This window comes from Notothenia rossii, assembly GCF_949606895.1.
Source record: "Notothenia rossii genome assembly, chromosome: 6".
Lineage (NCBI taxonomy): Eukaryota > Metazoa > Chordata > Actinopteri > Perciformes > Nototheniidae > Notothenia > Notothenia rossii.
The window spans coordinates 74765984-74787393 of record NC_136909.1 but is presented as its reverse complement, the minus strand read 5'-3'; the positions used below and the strand labels follow the sequence as shown (position 1 = coordinate 74787393).

Here is a 21410-nt window from a genome sequence, read left to right as displayed (position 1 = left end):
TTTTGTTTTCTATATTTAGCTTCACTGGCTGTGGCCGTGTCACTAGCTGACAATTGAGGCACCCTACGACATTCACTTCTCTGAAAGTCAAAATGGCTCTAGCAGCTGCACAAACCAGGTCAATCTTATTTATCAAAAGCAAATATCTGCATGCTTTGAGGAAAACCTGCCTGTGGTTTTCAACGAATGACACAATTCTAGCTGATCAGAGGAAACCACCACCGAAAACACATTTGAGAAAAAGTCAAAAGAAGACGACTTTGACTGATCTGTCCTGGGAGGAAAGGCTGTCTGATGTGGTCACCCCTCTATGGAGGCTGAGTTATGATGAGCAACTTGAGCTCAAGCTAAAGCACCAGGAAAGGATCCTGTCTCAGCTGTCCGGGTATCTTTCAGGTGAACTACAATCACAGTCCTCATTACCTGTCAGAACCAAACTCAGCTTCCCTGTCTTGCCTGTTCTGCCGTCACCAGTTAGGGATGGTTACCGCAACAAGTCTACCTTTTCTGTTAACCGAGGAGTGGATGGAAATCCAAAGACGGTTGGATTCTACGTGGGCACAGGGAAGAAGGGAAACATTGTCTGCGTCAATGGAGACCACCTTCTCAACATGCCAGAGATGCACACAAGGGTGGCCAGATGTTATCAGGACTTTATCCGCCTCTCTTCTCTCGAGCCCTGCCTGCTGTTCCACACTGGGGGTCACTGGAGAGAGGTCTCAGTGAGGACCAATGCAGAGGGCCACACCATGGCTATAGTGTACTTTCATCCACAGGCGCTGACCCCAGAAGAGGTGGCGGTCCATAAGGCTGAACTGCTGGATTACTTCACGCGAGGGCCGGGATCAGTCTGCCAGCTGCACTCACTGTTTTTCCAGGAGAGCGCTATGACTCGCTGTACTCATGAGCAATCACCCTACCAGCTCCTGCATGGTCAGCCACACATATACGAGGAGGTAATACAAGCCATAGGGCAACATTACATGGAATCCTTAAGTGACTTCACATCGCATACAGCAAACTTTGTAACATGCCAGCATTGCAACATAATAATTGTCCAACTGAAGCAGTACTTACTCTGGTACATTCTTGTGTTACATTTAGATTGACCTATAAGCACATGGTAATTTAACTGTATTAACATGTTTAAAGATGGTGATACTTTTACTCTGTTTCCTATTTTAATAGTTGCATTAAATGACAAAGACATTGGAAGAAAGTGTTTCACAAAATCAGCCAATCATCAGCAGTAAAAACAATAATGTTCAAAAGCACTCCAACGATTCAATAACAGACTTCCATAAAGTTGGGGGACTTACACAAGAGGTCAAAATTGATGCAGCCCAAACCATGATATCCTGAATTGGGCCAAGTTCTGGAAACATTGGATCTTAATGTTTCCATAATGCAATGTGATAGCATTCTCAATTAAAACCTCCTCCCCCAGTGGATTCCCATGACTTTCAGGCTATTTGTGTTTATTGTTATAATAGTCTAATAACTAAGTAATATTTTTTTATAATAATAGACAGAGGAAAATTGACATTACAAAATCCATGTATATATCTTCATTGTGTCTATTTTCCTAATTGCTGTTTTGTCTTTCACAGCAGCTGGGATTCAAATTCCGCATATCTGCCGATTCCTTTTTCCAGGTGAACCAGGCAGCAGCTGACGTGCTGTATAGCACAGTGAGACAACTGTGTATCCCAAGCCCAGAGGAAGGTAGGGAAAGGACACAATTTGGTGGTACTCTTCTGGATGTGTGCTGTGGGACAGGTGCCATCGGCATTATTACATCTCCCAGAGTGGACAGAATTATTGGTATAGAGCTCATAGAACAGGCAGTGGAAGATGCTCGACACAACGCAGCTCTCAATAATGTACTGAACTGTGAGTTTATCCCTGGGAAGGCTGAGGTGGCGCTTCCTGGAGTTATGTCACAGTTGAGCTCTGCAGGTGGAGGGCCTGTGGCAGCTGTGGTGAATCCTGCGCGAGCTGGCCTCCACTACCGAGTGGTCCGAGCTTTACGAAACCAACCTAATATCCGAAGGCTGGTCTATGTGTCCTGCAAACCGGATGGGGATGCTATGAGGAACTTCAGGGAGCTTTGTTGTGCTCCTGACCCGATGAAGAAACTCACAGGAGAGGCATTTTCTCCAACTCTGGCTGTGCCTGTAGACATGTTCCCACACACTCCCCATTGTGAACTGGTGCTACTATTTGAGAGGTAGCAGATGATTTAGTTCAGAGTTGAGCTTTAAACAAAACTAATTTCTTTGTAACTCTGATGTGGCATTAAGTAATCATTCACTGTATGCTAAATATAATGGCTTATCTTTACCCACACACATTTTCACTTATTTTCTTGATTAGACCTTGTTTCAGGGCTGCAACAAATACTTAATTATTCTTTCGATAAATCTTTTAGGATATACAATATACTTACATTGAGTCCAGTATGATGCTTTCAAAGTGCTTGTTTCGTCCACCAACAGTTCAAATATCATACTATATTCAATTAACAATGATAAAGAAAAGAGAAAAATGGCAAATCCTCACATTTGAGCAGTTAGAGCCAGCAAATGTTGTTGCTGATTCTTTGGACAAATTCAAAACGTCATTTAGTCTCCAAGTTTTGTGGAGATAGTGAAATGTAAGGCTTTACATGTAGAAGAGGCCATCTCCTATAGTGAACGCTACACCACAAACCCTGTTATGAGACCTGTGACCTCTCGAAATAAAAGCCTCTGCAGATCAATTTATTTTCACTACATGAGCTAATTTTCTGTTATTTTAGATAGCGTACACCTTTTTTAATCGTATTTTTTTGTGTTGTACTGCACTGACAGATTGTCTTTTACTACAGCAGGTGAACAGGTGAAAGTTCACCTTGGATAAGATAAGATAAGAAGATGTACTCTATTTTTCCCAAATTTGAAAATGTTCGCACCTAATTAGAATATAAACAATTATAGAATCTCAAAATATAAAATTAAATCGAACTATAAAAGTTGACACTGAAGATACAAATCTGTGAACTATCTAACAAATAAAACACTAAGGGCCAAATTACAGCTGACACAATATTAAAGTAGGATATGATTTACATTACAGAGTTGAGTCAACCAATGTATTACACTGTGTTTATCCATTATAAACGTCACAAACCTAAAGGTGGCCGAAGAGGTGTTACAATGGATTCATAATTATGTGAAAGATGTTCATATTCTTTGTCCACATTTGAGTGATTCTCTTTGTCTGCCCTGCAGTAGCTGAATTTGTGCAACAGATGGCGCTATAACCACTTTTAGTAGCCATCCTATTTGGTGACATCCCATTCATTCCAGTTTACTAAAGGTCAATATCATAATGAGTCTACAGTTTGAGTGGTCCACCTTTTTTCCAGAGAGTTTACCAGGGTGTATGTGAGTCAATACATTGCATCAGGACGTCCTTGGCTTTTAGATAGGATGTTTTTTGATCTCTTGGGTGAAGTCATGGGATGATGATGCTCATGAGGGGTTAGCATGAAGCTGGGAAATGAACCTTTTTACACTGCCCAAGTATAGGGTTTAAACAGGCACATACATGCCCTTATCATAGTCATGTTTACTAAATCTGCTCTTGCTAATTTTACAACAAAAAAAACAATAGGTTTCTGTGGTTTATTGTATAAACAGCATGTGCTTAAGAAAAGTAAAATATATTTTATACATAATAATAATAATATGTTATACATAATAATAATAATCACATCTTTCAAAAGGTCACACAAACATGTCATTTTTAATAAGAAGTTTCAACATATTATATCTTTGTCTTTTGATTTGGACATTTGAAAACACACTTTTAAACATATTGTACTTAAATTATACGAGTATTGCATCTGCATATGCCAGGGAATTCCCCCACTCTGAATCACCTGCAATGAAATGTACAAATGACACAACCATCGGTCCTTAGGCTCTTGTCAGGTGCTGTGGGAATTCCCTTTTCTCTTGCCTTTGGACTTATCCTTCCATGCACCCATCTCCAAGAAAATACAGGGTGTGCTTCAGCCTTCACACAGTCAAGAAATGTACGGTGTACATCGTTTTTTTTCTTCACATTTCATAGCCATGTCTGATTAGACAGTACAATTGCCTTTACACTGCATATCTGTACTTGTTGGAAAACGTGACAAGATGCAAGTGGGAATAAGGGCAGAGCCAAATGCAAATTTGTTGATGTCCCCATCTGACTGAGACTGTCATTGCTGTATGACATAATGCTGTCAAATATACTGACCTTTGCCACATCTTGCAATGTTTCAACACACTAAGGAGAGATATTAAGATCGAGAGATTGATTTGAAAGATTGAGAGGTGGATTTGAAAGATTGAGAAATGTTTTGGATCGCATACAAACAAACGTATGATAAGAATGTCTGGGGATTGAAAAAAACGGAGGGTGGTTAACACAAGCAAACAACCAATAGGATACCCAGAACATGTGGCATCCATTTCCTCATCGACCAATTGCTTTAAAAGGACCTCAGAATATGCAATAAGAGATCCTCAGTAACCGGGGATCATCACCCAGTATTACCAAACGCATTTCTCTCTTTTTCCTCTACACCCTCTTCACCCACATCTCCCCTGCACCCGGATCTCCTGCAGCTTTGTGTCTTCCTCTGTACTGAAAAACGTCTGTCGACTACACGGTAAGTAAGCGCAACATGAGCACGTAATTGTCTCAAAAATAATTTGAATGGACATTTTTTGAAGAGACGCCGAGTGTCATGCAAATTGCAAGAGGTATTTGGCTAGTGGTATGGCAGATCCCCGCAGGGATAATTCGCAGACATATTGTAACTTCTGCCTACGCAGCATATTACTGCTGCGCCACTGGCTTATATCACGTCTTACATTCGTGTAATAACTTTGTTTTAGTCATTAAATCTATACACGACACGGTCTGATGCCCACTTTTATGTAGCTAACGTTAAACAAACTTTGTCCACCATAGGGTTAGCCCTGCTAGCTAGCCTCTAGAAAAGTTTAACATCCAGTTCCCTACAGGAAGTGGTTAGCGTTTAGTGTAGTTTTATCATAATTATGGCATTAACTCATGTTACAACTTGGACATAGTGAGCACAGTAGCATCTTCCGTTGCTACAAAAGTGTCGTGCCGTTTTTTAGACTTATAAACCGCTGTAAAGCAAAGAGGTGTGTTTGTGTAATGTATGAAATAGGAGTGTCCCTTTTTCTTTTTTTAATGCGCCACATGCGGGGTGAAAATATATCCAAATTGGCTTATCCCTAAGATTCGGCATGTGACACAAATAACAGGGGAATTTGGTCGATGAAAAGTGGTTTCTTATGAAACACGAACCATATTCAAATCCTATCTGGGATGTGTCTGTGTGTATGCCGGTGGGAAGTGGTGTAACAGTTGAGCACGCGCTCACGTTAAATACCATTTGATATGAACCAGTGGAGCGGCTCACAAAACAGTGACAGCTCGCAGACTGCTGCATGTTCAAAGCCAGCCGCCGTCTACCTCCCTCCCTGTTTCTCCATCCCACCGTACGCATTTAACAGATCTCGATCTCTCTCTCTCTCTCTCTCTCTCTCTCTCTCTCTCTCTCTCTCTCTCTCTCTCTCTCTCTCTCTCTCTCTCTTCTGTGTGTGTTTTCCTGCTGCGCACTGTTGTTACAGAACCCCCTTTTTCAGCAAAGATGACCGAAACGGAAACCAGAACCCTTCACGATGTCAAGCAACAGAACGGAGCTGCTGTGGCAGAAACGTCGGTGGAGGATGTTTTTGACGATACCTATAAAATGAAAGAGGGTCCAAAACCACCGAGGATGCTGGTGTGGAGAAATATCATCCTGATGACGGTCCTTCATCTAGGAGCGCTTTATGGACTGGTTCTCCTGCCTTCTGCCTCTGTTTCAACTGTCGCATGGAGTAAGTATTTACCATATTGTAAAAACAGGCTAAGCTACGCAGCATTTAGTTGTTTTTCTTTCGCCGTGTAGGCCACAGTCAGAACAGAATGTGCTGATGTTGTTAGATCATTGCTAACTACAATACATCCAGCCTGTGGGGGGGTCATGCTTATGGGAATATTGTAGAATGAGTCAACCTGGCCTTGTCATTTTATTGTAAAAATCCATCTAAATGTATGTTGATTGTGCCCTCTATTTTTTTTTAAGAACTCAAACCTGTGGCTGGTGGCAAACTAATTGGGATTGTTAGAATAGGTTGCATACTCAACTAGTTTTTGAGTGTTAAAAGAAAAACTGTTAGCTGATTATTTACACTTTATGCTCTATATGTAGACTATTGAGGCATGACTTGGATTTCTGAACAGTCTCAACTTTGTTTCCACACTGCTACTGCATAATTTACCCCTCTCTTTACAATGCTGAGCTGCATATTATTTCAGTGAGGAAGACAAAGCACAATCACCATTCCCATAGACATCCCATTGTGAGCAGTGTGGCACCACTACAGAATGCCAGTGAGAAGCCCCCGGGTCTCAAATCCTGCGTAGTCTTGTCTGTGCTTCACATAGAAACACATTGAGCCGTTTTAGAACAACAAAAGTCGGAGGGCCGACATGCACGCTGCCACTGTCCCATCTCCCCATATACATGACTTTTCTCTGAACAAAGAGGCCAGGGTGTTATGGAAAGAACTTGGTGTCCCAGTAACTCCGCTCTCATGGGTGTAAAATGTATCTCAATGTAGCGATGACAGTTTCCCCTAAGATATGTGTCCTTTCCACCTCTCTTCCTTCCAGCTGCAGTGTGCTATCTCATCAGTGCTCTCGGTGTGACTGCCGGTGCACACAGACTATGGAGCCACAGATCCTATAAGGCTTCCTTTCCTCTGCGGGTCTTCCTCGCTCTCGGCAACTCCATGGCGTTTCAGGTAAAACAGGAATAAGTTCAAAAATAAGTTTAGATACGCCTAATTGATCCCTACGGGCAAATGTTCTGCAGCAACAACACAACTGGTTCTATGTGTATTCCATGTGTATTCACATGTATTAGTTGGCAAGTGCTACTTCCTCTTTTAAGTCAGCCTCCGCCCAAATAATGTGTTTTTGTTTTTGTCCGTTGATTGTGATTTTTCTTTTTTTGCTTTGCTGCGCAGATGTGATGTTTGTTAGTTTGACACTTAAACTCAGTTTTCACATCCTTCTGCTAAAGTGGGAAAGTTTGTGTGGTAACCTTTTTTTAAATCTAAGTTTTATACATGGGTGTACAAACATGATTTTGTCATATGCATTTAACACACAAGTGTAATATGACATTTTTGGAAAAAACAACAACACAAAGCACCGTTTATATCAGAATGTTCACAGACACATGGTTTAATGGTTTCCTATAGCTGTAACAACGTTTTTTATATTTATTCGTTTTAGCTTTAACTATTAAAAATAAAGTAGCAATAGTAGGATTTCCATTTTGGAATGAAGCACTTTTAATGATTATACATGTATTGTTTTGTTACCACTGTTATCTCTGACCCTAATCTGATGATCTGATACCCTCCCATGCATATCTATGCTTGCTTCACATAATCCTTTTCTATCTATCTTCTAATCTGTCTTTGCATGTCTCTTTGTGAGCAGAATGACATATACGAGTGGGCGAGGGACCACCGCGTCCACCACAAGTACTCAGAGACGGACGCAGACCCCCACAATGCCACACGGGGATTTTTCTTCTCCCACGTCGGTTGGCTGATGGTTCGCAAACATCCGGATGTCGTTGAAAAGGGCAAAAAGCTGGAGTTGTCTGACCTGAAGGCAGATAAGGTGGTGATGTTTCAGAGAAGGTGAGCAAACGGAACCCAGACTTATGTGGTTTACTGCCGTTCAAATGTAAAAGAAGCTCAAAGATGCAGACTACATGGATACTAATTGTCCTTAATGAGAGTCCACATGAAATCAGAACTACATTTTTGTTTCAGTCATCACCGGTTCAGAGATTTTCTCTCTGCAAAATATGTGTTTTGCGCAAAATGAAATGCTACCTGACATACTGCCTTCAAAATATCTCTTAATCCATAAGATATAACAATGCCAATGCAAACCTGTCTACAAAACTTCCAGCACTTTATATCCGGAAATCCCCTTTTTTTATTTTTAAATGTCAAGTAATTCATGGTTGAAGTTATGGATATGAAACAAAATAGATACATATATGTGTATTTGCACGGTTTATTTAGAGTCTAGTTATTGAAACGGTTTCCCATCTGGTCCAAGCTCTACAGGATGTTATATTCTGGGTTATATTGACCTAGACAACACTTGATATCCATGATCAGCTGATAAGGGATGCTTTTTGGACCAAGGATCAAATCACAGCTTGTTCCCGTCTAGTCTTCTGGCACCGGAACCAGATTTGTTTATCTTCTGCTCTTAAGTTAATCATGTTTATAGTTTCTATCATACCATTATAAGATAACATATGTGGGATTTATGGGACTTAAGAGTGTGTCATACCTGATATATCATGTGACTTTTGCTATCAGATCAAAAACCATTTTTAATGTTTGTTAACTCTAAAATTACTATTTATTATTTAAACATCGGTTTAATTTATTCTTAGATTCAACTATTGCCAAGTGATCTGTTAAAACGGTTTATTTATTTTTTATTCAGGCACTACAAGCTCTCTGTGGTGATTCTTTGCTTCGTCGTGCCCATGATGGTGCCCTGGTACTTCTGGGGTGAATCCTTGGTGTTGGCATACTTCGTCCCTGGACTCCTGAGATACGCTGTGATGCTCAACGCCACCTGGCTGGTCAACAGCGCCGCGCACTTATACGGCAACAGACCTTATGACAAATCCATCAACCCGAGGGAAAACCCGTTTGTGGCTTTCAGTGCCATAGGTAAGGAAACAGCATGTTCAATGTTCAATATCCACTATATTGTGTCCCACAGTGATGTCGTGCTCATTCTGTATTATGACAACATAAGCATTTTGTTTAATTGAATGCCTTTACGTGCCAGAGGGGTATTTGAATGATCTTTTCATCACTTGTTGAAGGCTTGTCTTGTAAAGTCAACCACAGTAGGGGCTCTCTGAAAGCTGATTCAGTCTGGTGTCTGTAGTTGGAACAGTTTGCTAATCCAGCGGCTGGTGTTGACTTTGTCCTGGCTCTGCCCGTTTCAGCTTTGACCTTTAGAGGTGTTCAGTGTTCGAGCTGTGTGTTTAGTCATTCTTTAGAGCAGGAAAGTGAGGTTATTTTCAGTATCATTGTTTCCCACGAATCAAGAATTTATTTGCGGTGGCTGACACCACGGGGCTGTGTTGCTGCAAACAGCGCTGAGCATTGTTAGCCGCTAACGGCATTCATTTCATTCACTAGCTAACTTGTGTTTGCACAAAAATAGACAATTCTGCCAGACTTTTTTTTGGCTTTCAACTGTATTTCCATGCAGCTTTACCAGAAGCATCCCCATTTTATGACAAGCAAGATAGCTTTTTTGTACAGCTGCATAAACAATTGTGCTCCAAAGTCCATTCTCATCATTTCTTAGGTCAGAACTATTGGGTCATGTTTAGTGTTTCCATTTGACTCCTCGCTTGTTTTTAAGCACCTAGAGCAACTGTAGCAAACACATTCAGCGTAAATGAAGCAACTTTAGTACCTTACTTTAAAAGCATTTTCCATTTGAATATACATTAGAACGTTTTTGATAATTTGTCTCAAAATTCATCTACACAAAAAAAGCATTCTGGATTGTTTAGTATTGTACTAATCTCAATTTATCCAACACATTCTACAGAGTTCAGTCTGAACTTCACAATTGGTTCATAAGCTTCATATATACAGTGGAGTGGATGTTTCCCACTGCAGTACCCCATGGGACATGAGGTGTCGTATCTCTGAAGGCTTTGGGCACACCTAGGCTGTTACCCTGACAACCAAACAGTGTTATACTGACTACTGAGACTAATCTAGAAAATCTGATTTCAGCAGGTTGTAAATGACATTACAGTCCACCGCTAAGAATTTACCGAGTCGCCAATTCACTTTCTCCAAATCACATTACCAGTCACATGCTACCAGCAGCTGTGTGTATAAAGCCCTGTGCCACTGTCCTGTTATGTGTTCAAATGAGCAGAAATGTATCATCTGATTGTTGCATGCATATCTTAATTCAGGTATTTAACTTGTTGACATTCAGCAACACACTAAAGTCCTTCTTTTTTGGCTTTCAGGGGAAGGTTTCCACAACTACCACCACACGTTCCCCTTTGACTATGCAACGAGTGAGTTTGGCGTCAAGCTCAACATCACCACTGCCTTTATAGATCTCATGTGCTTCATGGGATTGGCCACGGACCCCAAGAGCGTGTCAAAGGAAGTAATCATGGCTCGCGTCAAGCGGACGGGTGAGGGCAGCCACAAAAGCGGCTGAGTCACAATAGCTAGGAACTTTACAAATGAAACCGAACATGTCGAACCGAGACCGAACGTAGCAACAGGTATAGCAGCATTTCAGTGGTGGTGGTTGGGGGGGGGGGCGGGGCGTGATTACCATGCTTCTGATTATAAGTTAAACCCCCTCCCAAGACAAATTTTTGGCTTTAAAGAGTTGTAAACTTTTCCATAAACTGTGCGGGCCTCTTTTGAAGTGTCCTCCCCAACTATTCGCCACAGCCAGCGACTTGACTACATGTGCAAGCACAGCTTTTCAACATAATATTTAAAACCGGGCACAAACAGAATGAAAAGGCTAATTAGGATTTGTGTCGCGTTTGGCAGCAGTAGGACAACCAAACAAGTGTTTTGTTGAAGCAGTGATTACAGAAAGATTTACTGTATATCTTATTTGTTTAATGTGCTATTTATTAATTGTGTTTGGCACTTTGGAAGCTTCGTTGAAACCCTTAACAGTGAGGTTTGTCCACAGGCAATATTAAGGGCCTCCCGCTAACTTCTCTCAGTACTGCTTTGTCTCTTTCCACAGGGAGTGGAGTTTCATCTTGATTATTGTTTGTCTGTGATAAGCTAAGGTTTTCTTTATTTTATGTAAGATATTAGTCTTGCTAAACCATAAGCTACTGTGTTCAATGCCGACACAAAGACAGGCAACACTCTATTGAACTTTCCATATTTATCATACCGGAGTAACCCTCGGTTGAATACAGTTCAGATGTGCTATTCTTTGGGATACTTTCACACCCATTGTCTCCAACTGTACCAGAAGGGTTCTTATTGAAGATTAAGTTCTCTGTTTCAATGCAGTTTATACCTCTTGTTGAGTAGTGAAGACGCCTCAGACTGAAACACGGAACCTGACTTCTCACTCAATTCACAAAAAGAAATTATTATTAGCATTTATTTTTAAATATACTCGGACAAGGTAACACTCTCCCTCAGATAAGGCCAATGAGGCATGTGTAGAGGCTGCATTTACCTTTTGTGCTGTGTGATATTATTGAAACGTGTCAGGACTCTTGCCCAAATGCCTTATGAGGGTTGCACACCTGATTTAAAAAAAGAAAATGTGTTAATATTGCAAGTTATGAAAATACATTAGAATATTCTGTCTAATCAAAGATGTTTCTGTCTGTCTTTAAGAAAAACTTAAAACTTAAAATCCCTGTTTTATAATGAATAAGAGGGGACCATTCAACTAATCTTAAAGAAATGCTATGATTTAACTTTTGCGTGACCAAACAAATACTTTCCTCTAAAACAAGATCCAACTTGTTATATCATTATTGATAATGTTGTTATATTTGTCACACATTTACAGAGCAACACTTTTTTACAGTGTTAACTTCTTGAAGTTTGAATGCCTTAAAACAATGGCACATTTTTTCAAAGAATGTTTTTGCCCACTGTATGTACCGTAAATAAACCAAATTTTCTACTTGCGACAAAATATGTTTTTGATGTTTTTTGTTGGAATTCTGTAATACTCTATTCGTAAACTGAATAAAAAAATATGATCGTACCATTTCTGTTACATTCTTTATCAGTGGATTTTGATAGATTAATAATAACCACTACTTAAAATGATAATGAACTATTGATAAAGTTACTAAATCAACTATACTTTAAAACAATGTCAAAAGTTAAAGAAACATGGAGCTAAGTTATTACATGTTTTATATTACAACCACAATCTATTCTGACATATTTGGCACTGTGACATACAATGTTTTAGTATTGAAAATATATTTCACATGAGAAATTAGGTACAGACAGTTTTCATTGGGTATTATTTCATACACATTTAAATAGTGCAGTAACGTAAGCATTTTTCACATTTTTGGAAACCTTGATTAGTAGTCTGGCAGTTGTCGCCAACTACACAACATTATTTTCGTCACTGACGTCCAAACACGGGTTAAGAATCTGAAAATATGTTATCTTCATCTTGCTCCTCCTGTTGTTGGACATGTTAATTGACGTCATCGTCTCCTGTCTACATGCCTATACTGATGGGGATCTTATCTCTGCTGTTCAAGCTCAGTTCACCTGTCTCAGGCATCGAACATTGTTGTAAGATTACTGCACTTTTAACACCACCGTACATATTTAAAATAGCTGTGGATATTGTTTGAACATAGAGTACAGACATCTAGGTAGTGCATACTGCTTTGCAGCCTCACGTGTTCAAGCCTACATATTTAAAACGGAAACAGCCTGACATGCTGTTTGAGCAAAAATAGTTTATTTAGTGTTGTCTCTAAAGAGAATTTAGTTGTCAACATATTTCATCCGTTTGAAGGATCTGTAAACTTGCTCCCTCTGCTGGTGAATTATTTCAACGCAGGTCAAACAAACTGCTAAGAACTCCATCTGATGTGTTAACGCAATAACATGTGATAACCTTGTTGCAATTGGTGGTTTTGACATAAAAGCTTCCATTCAGAGAGCAGCCACAAGCCTGAGTCTGGTCCAAATGTGCATGTAAGTGGTCCCACAACTGCTGATCTCTGTTGCTCGAACAGTGACATCAGCCCTCTGTCTATTGGCTGCTGACTGTCAGGCCATCCTCTTCACTGCATGCAACACCTCGGTGTTAGTCACACAGCCAGTCCGAGCTCGGACACCACAGTGGGCAGACAGACACTTTCAGCTCTGCTATTGCACACCCCAGAGGAGTTGTTTACTAATAGACTCCTGGCTGTTGATTTTCATGGGATCTGAGGTCCCAATTTAGTCAATCCAGAATGAATCTATGCACAATGTTACCCACCCACACGTTTTGGACACTTATACAAAGAAAAATCCCATGTTCTGTAATTAGATGCAAATTCCACTATGCTCATGCAAAGCTAGATGCCGCTATTTTTCACATTTATAGACCAATATGGAACTTTGATGACGCCTTGTTTTCGTGTTGCGTTGAATTGTAGGCCTAACTGCGCACTTTTGGTGACGATCATTTCTCTTGTATTAAAACACAACAGGAGGGATTCTGCTGTTGTCTCATTTCACTTGTCATTCCACTTTAAATCTTAATCCAAAAACATCCCTCAGAAGTCCCCCCTCCTTTCAAATCACTGTTTCTCTAATCCTAATTTGCACACAAGAAGGTTGCTAAAGGGCTGCCTCCGCCAAAGGGAAGGGTCCTAAAGGTCAGACGGGGTTATTGGGGAATAACCCTGCATGCAGTGTTAGGTAGGGACCGTCTGGATTAGTGATGCAAATGTCCCATATCTGATCAATGGCTAGGCCTTCTCTCTCAATCTCTCTTTTATTTTCTGTTAGGGATCATCACTCGGAGAAATGCTCTCTTTTTATATCTACGGGCGTCAGGGTGGCAATATGACAGGAAAACGGGATATGCTACTTCTAACAGGTAAACTCGAATAAACATAAAACAAAGTATATTTAAAGTGATTTAATACGACACAAAACGGATATCTTACGGAACAAAATGTAAAACGTGGTTGTTTATTGATCCTTATTATGACATCGTCGACGTTAAGAGATTACATGTAATACAATACACAATAGCCTACGTGTGCCATTAGCCTACTTATTTGTAAAGAGATATTAAATGATGTTTTCTCCAAAAGTAGTTTTCGCAGCCACCTGCAAATCATCTGGCTACATGTGGAAATAACGTATTATGTCAATTTAGTAAATATAATGAGGCAGTTTGACCCCATATGATATCAAATGATCAGAGGACACGTTGTCGTGTTCCGTGTGAGTAATAGTCCTTGTGTTGAGGGTGATAAACATTGATCCAATCACATCTTTGTAATAGCATGAACTACTTCCTCGAGAACAAACAATATATGTATATCAAACTAACCATCCGTCACCCAGAGGACTATCTTCCACTAATCCCTGACAATCAGATACTTGTTCGATAGTTTAAATAAACTTTTTTCTCCTACTAGAAATTCAAGGGATCAGTGTTACACTTTTGCTATAGGATTAAACAGATCTTCCTTGGCTCTTGAATGGAGGCAGGGAACCTACCGTTGCCCGGCCCTGAAGGCCCAGGGTGCCCTTTTGATCGTTTCAGTCTCTCTTTGGTGCAAAACTTCTGATTGGCCGAGAGAGTCAAAAGGGGGAAAATCTTTAATTAAGCAGATAATCTCTTGTTGGGACGAGAGCAGCTCCATTTCAGAGCCCCCTCCTTGAATCTTGGAAGCTCTGGTGAAGCTTCATGTGCTGGTAGCTCAGTTTCCTCTCCATCGTCAGACCGTGTGCAGGCTTTGGACGGTCTGAGTCACCGTCACACCCTCACCTGTCAGGATGTTCATGCATTTGGAGGTTTTCTATTACATTTTCATTCTCGTGGCTCACATGAGGTCGTACTGCTGCTGGTGAGTTTCATTTATCATGAAATATTAATACTTTCTGCAAACACAGTTTCATCCCCTGATGATCTTTTTCAAAAGGCATAACATGGCCAAATAAATCACTTACCGTAACAATTTGCCAATTGGAAATAAAGGAAAAGTAAAATGAAAAAATGGTTTATGTTTATTATCATTTAGGAATATAATTATACTTTTTTTTTAATTAAGGATTTACAAGTTGTAACTAATGGCTTTATTAATACAACATCAGTTATAGATCAGTTGCTACCCACTAAAAGTTTTGGGGTGTAAAAATAACGATTTTTGACAAAAATAATGGCTTCAGACTAAAATCCATGTATTCAATTATCATCACTTGAAACTGAAGACTTGATGGCTTAAATATATTTTTAAATAGAGATGAATAAACATTTAGAACCACATTTTCAACAACGGACAAACCAATAAACATGTATAAATGGACAACCAACATTTTTGGCTGCGTTCATTTTCAAATAGACAGGTTGAACATGATTGACACAACCTGGCAACGGCAAATTTGAAGTCAAGTGTTAATAACATTGAGTCATTCAGTCATTGCCTTCCGTTCTTAAAATTTCTAGAAACTTTTTAACAAATTCAGTAGTATTGTTCACTCTGAGATTTGTATGCATACTGGTGTCACGGTTTAACATGTTACAAGGCGCACTAATGAGAGATGTTAGCAGAGGAATTTGTGAAGGACACTGAGCTTCCCTGAGTGATTAAGCTGTCTCCTTTTCCAGGTCAGTGAATAATTTCCTGATGACTGGACCCAAGGTAAGCCAACTTTCTTTTGATCTTTTCTCAGATTCCTCTTCCCAAAAGAAAGAGGGACCGAAAACAGGTTTTCTGTGTTGTCCTTGTGATATCTCAGCTCAAGTGTATCTTGTTCATGTATGTATCCAACAATGGCACTAATGATATATCAGTAATATTCTTGGCCCTTTGTGTTTTCTTTCCCCCCTGATCGTACACTTGACCTTATTCAGAGGCTCTGCGTATCTGCGGGTTGAATGTTTTAAGGGGCGAGGGCAGGCATTGCTGTAGTGGGTGGTCATCATTAGTGAGCCAGACCCCTGTGAAAGAGGTGGCACTTCATCTCAGCAAAGGCCACTTGAGACATATTAGTTATATTATCGTTCACACAGTGTGAACAAGCTGAAGAGAGGCGAACGAAAGCCAAGGACAGAGCGTACCGGTTTGAGAGAGCTCAATAATTGACAGAAAAAGTAGTATAATGTTGAAATCCGTTCACAGATTGTTTTTGTCATGAAACTGAAAACAAGCATCCTCGACATTAAGGGCTTGTTGATATTCCATATGATACCCACTTTGACATTCTTGAGAAAGAAAATGTCAAAACACATTCAAGAGTAAAAAATGACACCAGTAGGGAGAAATACATGCAAAAGTCTATTGGACATCATTATTCCTAGTTTTCATATTAACATTTGATTTTGTTAACCCCCTTTCTAGAAGTTTCAGAAGTGCTCTCATGGTTTGTTTGAGATGTGACTCCTCACCATTTCATAGGCTCAGGTTTTAGTCATTTATTCAATTTTGTCTGCTAAAAATGATATTTATGTTCTTCTAAATGGCTTAGACTTATAAGCAACAACTCAAATGTAAGTACAAGGTCACCATTCCCAAAAGACAATGGTAATTTGTATAAACTGGGTATCAAATCAAACCAGTTGCTGTAAAAAAAATCTCAACTTCTCAATTTATGTTATCACTGTTGCAAAATGTGTGGTGTCGATTTATATGTTAAATATCTCCCCGTTGCTGCAGGCGTACCTGATCTACTCCAGCAGTGTGGCAGCAGGAGCTCAGAGTGGCATAGAGGAGTGCAAATACCAGTTTGCATGGGACCGCTGGAACTGCCCCGAGAGAGCTCTGCAGCTGTCCACCCACAGCAGCCTGCGCAGCGGTAAGACATCACTAACTCCAGACTCCCCAGACATCACTCACACATCTCTACACTGCAGCCAGACCAGGAAAGAGCCTAAATAAGAAACATTGCTAATGGAATTTAAAAGATGTCTTGATAGTCTTTTGTAATTGCAAGTTTTTGTGCGAGAGGGGAGGTTTTTCTTCCCTTTGTGAAATAGAGATGTTTTCTCTGTCGAAACATTCAGCACGGATATAGTTGGCATGGTTGCTTAGAGGCAAAACAAACAAACTAATCCATTTCCTAATACCCCTCAAAATCCCTGCCTCTATTTGCAACTGATGAATGCAATATTGACAAAGGGTCAAATATAAGGCAGTTCAACCTTTAAAAAAACTTAATGTAGTCACAATTTAGAAATGTAGATACCACTGTTTCTTGAAAACAGTATAGGTAATTGACTCATTAGTTTGAAACATGTTAAAAGCTCTTACTAAGGGAAGGAGATGGTGATATGAAATTCCTGAGGGTCCTTTGTAATGAGACATGCCAGTAAATGAGTTTTCTCTGCTCACAGCAAATCGGGAGACAGCGTTTGTCCATGCCATCAGCTCGGCCGGAGTCATGTACACTTTGACCAGGAACTGCAGCCTCGGAGACTTTGACAACTGTGGCTGCGACGACAGCAGGAACGGACAACGAGGTCAGAAAGGTTCACTTATGTGTGCATACAAAAATAAGTTTGAATCAAAAGGCACGGATCATTTTAACTTAATTATTTTCACTAGGCGGTCATGGTTGGCTCTGGGGCGGCTGCAGTGACAACGTTGGCTTTGGCGAGGCCATCTCCAAACAGTTTGTGGACGCGTTGGAGACTGGGCAGGACTCACGGGCAGCGATGAATCTCCATAACAACGAGGCCGGGCGCAAGGTACAGTAGGTGCTCCTAATTCACTCCATCCACAATGAGATATTAGTCCTTGGTGTAAGATGTAAGCCCATGTTGTTGCCTTAATTTGAGCTATACAGTATTTAAACTGAGTAGTGTTGGATTGCTTGACATTTCTAGATTCTCTCCTAGCCCTCCAACTGATTGCGCAGTGTAAAGCACCTTTTGAATATTTTTTCCAGAATTACACTGCCACCCAAGCATCCCTTTCACGTCGCTATAAGTGAGGTGCCACTCGTCCCCAATAATAACAGTGTGTTCGGTGTACCAGAAGGGCCTATTTACAAGTGCTGAAAGCCCCTTATGACAATACCTCAACCCGAAAATCTCAGGATCACTGGTGCAAGCTTAATTAGAGATCCTGGGGAGCCAGACATTGCACAGCGTTCTGTATTATGCTGCTTTTTAAAATAAGTGTTTAGTTTTATTCTTGCAATAAGGATCCCACATTTATGTTGGTCTTTGTTTGGCCCAGAGGGAGTCTGAGGGGACCACAGGCGTGCAGCTGAAGTGCTCTTTGTTTACGATGCCTTTGCTCCCCCCTGTCGGGCCCTAGGATCCCCATGGCACCTGGAGCATCATTGTAACAGAAAAAAATGGGGATAGAAAGAGAGAAAAACTCCTTTTTCATTTCTCCACTCAATGGGACTCTCCATTGGGTCTTCTCACACTAGAAAACATGTTGATAATGAACATGCTAAATAAATACTTCTATTTCTTCTGGGGGGACAATAGGACTCAATGTGAAACTTTGATTCAGCCTCACTTCAACAGAAAGTTCATCCCCTCCTCAAGAAAAGAAAACGTCCCTTTCAACCGACAGCTGTTTTTGTGTCGGATAAAGTCAGGAAACACTGAGGACGACAAAGAAACTCAACTGTGGACCTTGAAGCTATCATTTCTTCCTTTCAGTGTATTCATCCTTTTATACTTAACTGGAAAACGTTGAGAATACAATTAGTTAATTTGACAACACATCAATCAAGAGACAATGGACATCCTGTCTTAACACACACATATAATTACATAGACATGAACTAGAGTGTCAATGCATATGAAACTAACATCCTTCAACAAAGTAAACTATGAATACATTTTAATAAAGCGTATTTGTGTCTCCAGGCTGTGAAGGGGACCATGCAGAAGACATGTAAGTGTCATGGGGTGTCGGGAAGCTGCACCACCCAGACCTGCTGGCTGCAGCTGCCGGAGTTCAGGGAGGTGGGGAACTACCTGAAGGAGAAGTACCACAGGGCTCTGAAGGTGGATCTCCTCCGAGGAGCCGGGAACAGCGCGGCCAGCCGAGGGGCCGTCGCAGAGACCTTCAGCTCCATCTCTCGAAAGGAGCTGGTCCACCTCGAAGACTCCCCCGATTACTGCCTGGAAAACCACACTTTGGGCTTGCCGGGCACAGAGGGCCGCGAGTGCCTCAAGAAGGGCAAGAACTTGAGCAAGTGGGAGAAGCGCAGCTGCAAGAGGCTCTGCGGAGAGTGCGGTCTGGCTGTGGAGGAACGCAAAGCGGAGATGGTGTCAAGCTGTAATTGCAAATTCCACTGGTGTTGCGCAGTGAAGTGTGAGCAGTGCAGAAAGACAGTGACTAAATACTTCTGTTTGAAGAAAGGAGGTCAGAGGGGAAGGAACGAGAGTGCCGGGAGCCGCCGGAAGAACCTCAGACTGAGGAAGAAGCACTGAGCAACCCTTATCACTTGAGTCATAATATGTGTGTCACTGCAGACTCTCTGTGCATGTTCAGATAGTGTGTGTTTGGACAAAAGCTTAGCAAAAAATACAATTTCAGACCATCTTCATTGTCTTTTTTTCTATTAAAAGTTAAAGATTGTGGGATGTGCACAAAGTTACATGGTAGAGAAGTTTACAACTTTGTAGAGTTTTGGTATAAATGTATTTAAGATATATTTTTTATACTTTTTACAACATTATCAAAAGTTACTGGGCATTTGAAGAGCATACTTCTAACTGCCACATTTGCCACAACATGATTTATTTATTTTCATACGTACACATGAGCCTTGGGGAACATTTTAACAGTTACTTTTTGATCAGTGGATGATATGATTGTTTAACAATGGCATAATCAGCTTTTGAAAACACAATTTTCAAGAACCCGTCAGGATGTAATCCCATGAATGCCTAATACTGTTAGCCTAGCAGTAATATTCGTATATTTCAACTATCATAGCCAATCTTTACATTTATTCAGAAACATTTAGACATTTCTTTCGGAAAGTCTGGCCCGCCCTGACCTTTGCTGCCCTCTTGATGTATTTAATTGTATATAAAATGAAGCACTTTGTACTGTACATTGTTAATTTATTGCACAGCATTTCCTAGTTTTGCTTTATTGTTAGTTGCCTTCATGGTTTGTTTTCTATTAAAATGTAATAAAAGAATAAATCCTTCCATCTTATATATCATTCAACCTGCAGAAAGCATTCATCGTTCTTTACTCTTTGTGATTCCTGAATCAGTAAACACAACCTTCCTCTTCACATTGTTCACATAAGGGTGAGGACACCGTGGGGCAAATCAACAAGAATTGTAAACTTTCCAGCGTTCTCTTCGTTCCATCACGCCTTTCTCAATTTCGCCTCAACAAATACCTCCCCGTCCTCTCACTCATCATGGTAATCCTCAAAGAGCCCCCTAACTCCCCACCGCTTGGAAGTTTCTTTACTGTTTAATACTAGTTTAATTAACTTTGTCCAGACAGAGTAGGGCCGTGGGGGTGGAGGGCATGAGGCAAGTTGCCCTTAAAAATCATCCCGCCTCTAATTTTGTATGCTAATCTCCTTTTTCACGCCGCGCCTCCTTAGGAGTGGGTGAAAGAAATGTTGGGAAAACTTTGGGGTTGCCTGTGCAGGGCTTCCTGCGGCTGTTTTATTTCTGGGCCCACCTATTTGGATCCTTTCACTCCTCTAGGGCCTTCCTTTGCTCGATTTAACAATGAATGCAGAGCTAATCAGCTCTCTCGGAAATGCACCACTGTCGAGGAAGGTAATCCCTTCTTCTCTACTCTCAATGGGCTGTCGCCTTCTAAAGGACTTTGGGAAAAGGCTTTGCACAGATTCACACTGTTTTCTCAAAAGAAGTTAGTTCAAGTATTGTGCCCAAACAAGTGGGTTTTATAAACACATGCTTGCCAGGAGACTCACCCCACCTGCAAGTAAGAAGTGCCAGGCCCAGGCAGACTAGCACATGGCAGCCGAAGCCGAAACCCTTCTGACGAGATGGGACATGAAAAGGGAGATTAGAGTTCCCATTGAGAAGGGGGCGTTCATTTCTGCACCTTCCTCCTTTTACTTAATAAAGTGTCAAGGAAACACCTTGTTGACATCTTATTTACCAAATAATGATCATAATCAAAACTCCTCCCTCCTGATGACCCCTGTGGGCTTGCTGGATTGCTCTGTCTGGCATGCAGGGAAGCCCAGTCACCAACAAAAGAACCAGCATACCAAGCTTTCTCCCGGCGGCTCTCTGGAAGCTCTGCAATTTACTGAGATAGGGAATAGTAAAGGGGCACATAAAATGTCAATTCACAAGATTTTGAATGCAAAATTATAATTAGCACATGCATTTTGGATTAAACTTAACAAAGCCATTTCAAACTCGGTGTTTAGAATGCATTCTTATTTAGAGTCTTTTCTGCAGTTAAGTTTGTGAGTCCTGCTGTCAGCTCTGGCTCACTATCAGCGGAAAATTGCCTGCTTATA

The 21410-nt window shown here is 40.8% G+C and overlaps 3 protein-coding genes across 5 annotated transcripts; all 3 read left to right on the top strand.

Moving 5' to 3' along the window:
* The first annotated feature begins 58 nt into the window (after nt 1-58).
* Nucleotides 59-2761, top strand: trmt2b (tRNA methyltransferase 2 homolog B). Its single transcript, XM_079687492.1, has 2 exons — nt 59-956; nt 1611-2761. Exons 1-2 carry the CDS (start codon nt 93-95, stop codon nt 2232-2234), a joined length of 1488 nt encoding a protein of 495 aa, XP_079543618.1. The 5' UTR covers nt 59-92; the 3' UTR covers nt 2235-2761.
* Nucleotides 2762-4496: 1735 nt separating this feature from the next.
* On the top strand, nt 4497-11979 carry scdb (stearoyl-CoA desaturase b). Of its 2 annotated transcripts, none has more exons than XM_079687495.1 (6): nt 4497-4705; nt 5718-5954; nt 6793-6923; nt 7630-7835; nt 8665-8897; nt 10235-11979. In XM_079687495.1, exons 2-6 carry the CDS (start codon nt 5723-5725, stop codon nt 10432-10434), a joined length of 1002 nt encoding a protein of 333 aa, XP_079543621.1. In that variant the 5' UTR covers nt 4497-4705; nt 5718-5722; the 3' UTR covers nt 10435-11979. The 2 variants fall into 2 exon arrangements, with proteins under 2 accessions (XP_079543621.1, XP_079543620.1); XM_079687494.1 differs by having other exon boundaries at nt 4502-4705; nt 5703-5954.
* A 1141-nt stretch (nt 11980-13120) lies between these two features.
* Nucleotides 13121-20045, top strand: wnt8b (wingless-type MMTV integration site family, member 8b). 2 transcript variants are annotated; one of them, XM_079690418.1, is made up of 6 exons: nt 13121-14818; nt 15580-15613; nt 16628-16766; nt 17305-17430; nt 17516-17658; nt 18799-20045. In XM_079690418.1, exons 1-6 carry the CDS (start codon nt 14748-14750, stop codon nt 19366-19368), a joined length of 1083 nt encoding a protein of 360 aa, XP_079546544.1. In that variant the 5' UTR covers nt 13121-14747; the 3' UTR covers nt 19369-20045. The 2 variants fall into 2 exon arrangements, with proteins under 2 accessions (XP_079546544.1, XP_079546543.1); XM_079690417.1 differs by having other exon boundaries at nt 14708-16766.
* Nucleotides 20046-21410: the final 1365 nt, after the last annotated feature.

Excerpts from the sequence above, each read along its gene's own strand:
- wnt8b (XM_079690417.1), top strand. The coding sequence starts at position 16,493 with ATGGTAATTTGTATAAACTGGGTATCAAATCAAACCAGTTGCTGTAAA. Across the intron at positions 16,767-17,304 it reads CCACAGCAGCCTGCGCAGCG|CAAATCGGGAGACAGCGTTT; the intron begins GTAAGACATCAC and ends CTCTGCTCACAG. Across the intron at positions 17,431-17,515 it reads CAGCAGGAACGGACAACGAG|GCGGTCATGGTTGGCTCTGG; the intron begins GTCAGAAAGGTT and ends TATTTTCACTAG.
- scdb (XM_079687495.1), top strand. The coding sequence starts at position 5,723 with ATGACCGAAACGGAAACCAGAACCCTTCACGATGTCAAGCAACAGAAC. Across the intron at positions 6,924-7,629 it reads GCAACTCCATGGCGTTTCAG|AATGACATATACGAGTGGGC; the intron begins GTAAAACAGGAA and ends CTTTGTGAGCAG. Across the intron at positions 7,836-8,664 it reads GTGGTGATGTTTCAGAGAAG|GCACTACAAGCTCTCTGTGG; the intron begins GTGAGCAAACGG and ends TTTTTTATTCAG.
- trmt2b (XM_079687492.1), top strand. The coding sequence starts at position 93 with ATGGCTCTAGCAGCTGCACAAACCAGGTCAATCTTATTTATCAAAAGC. Across the intron at positions 957-1,610 it reads AGCCACACATATACGAGGAG|CAGCTGGGATTCAAATTCCG; the intron begins GTAATACAAGCC and ends TGTCTTTCACAG.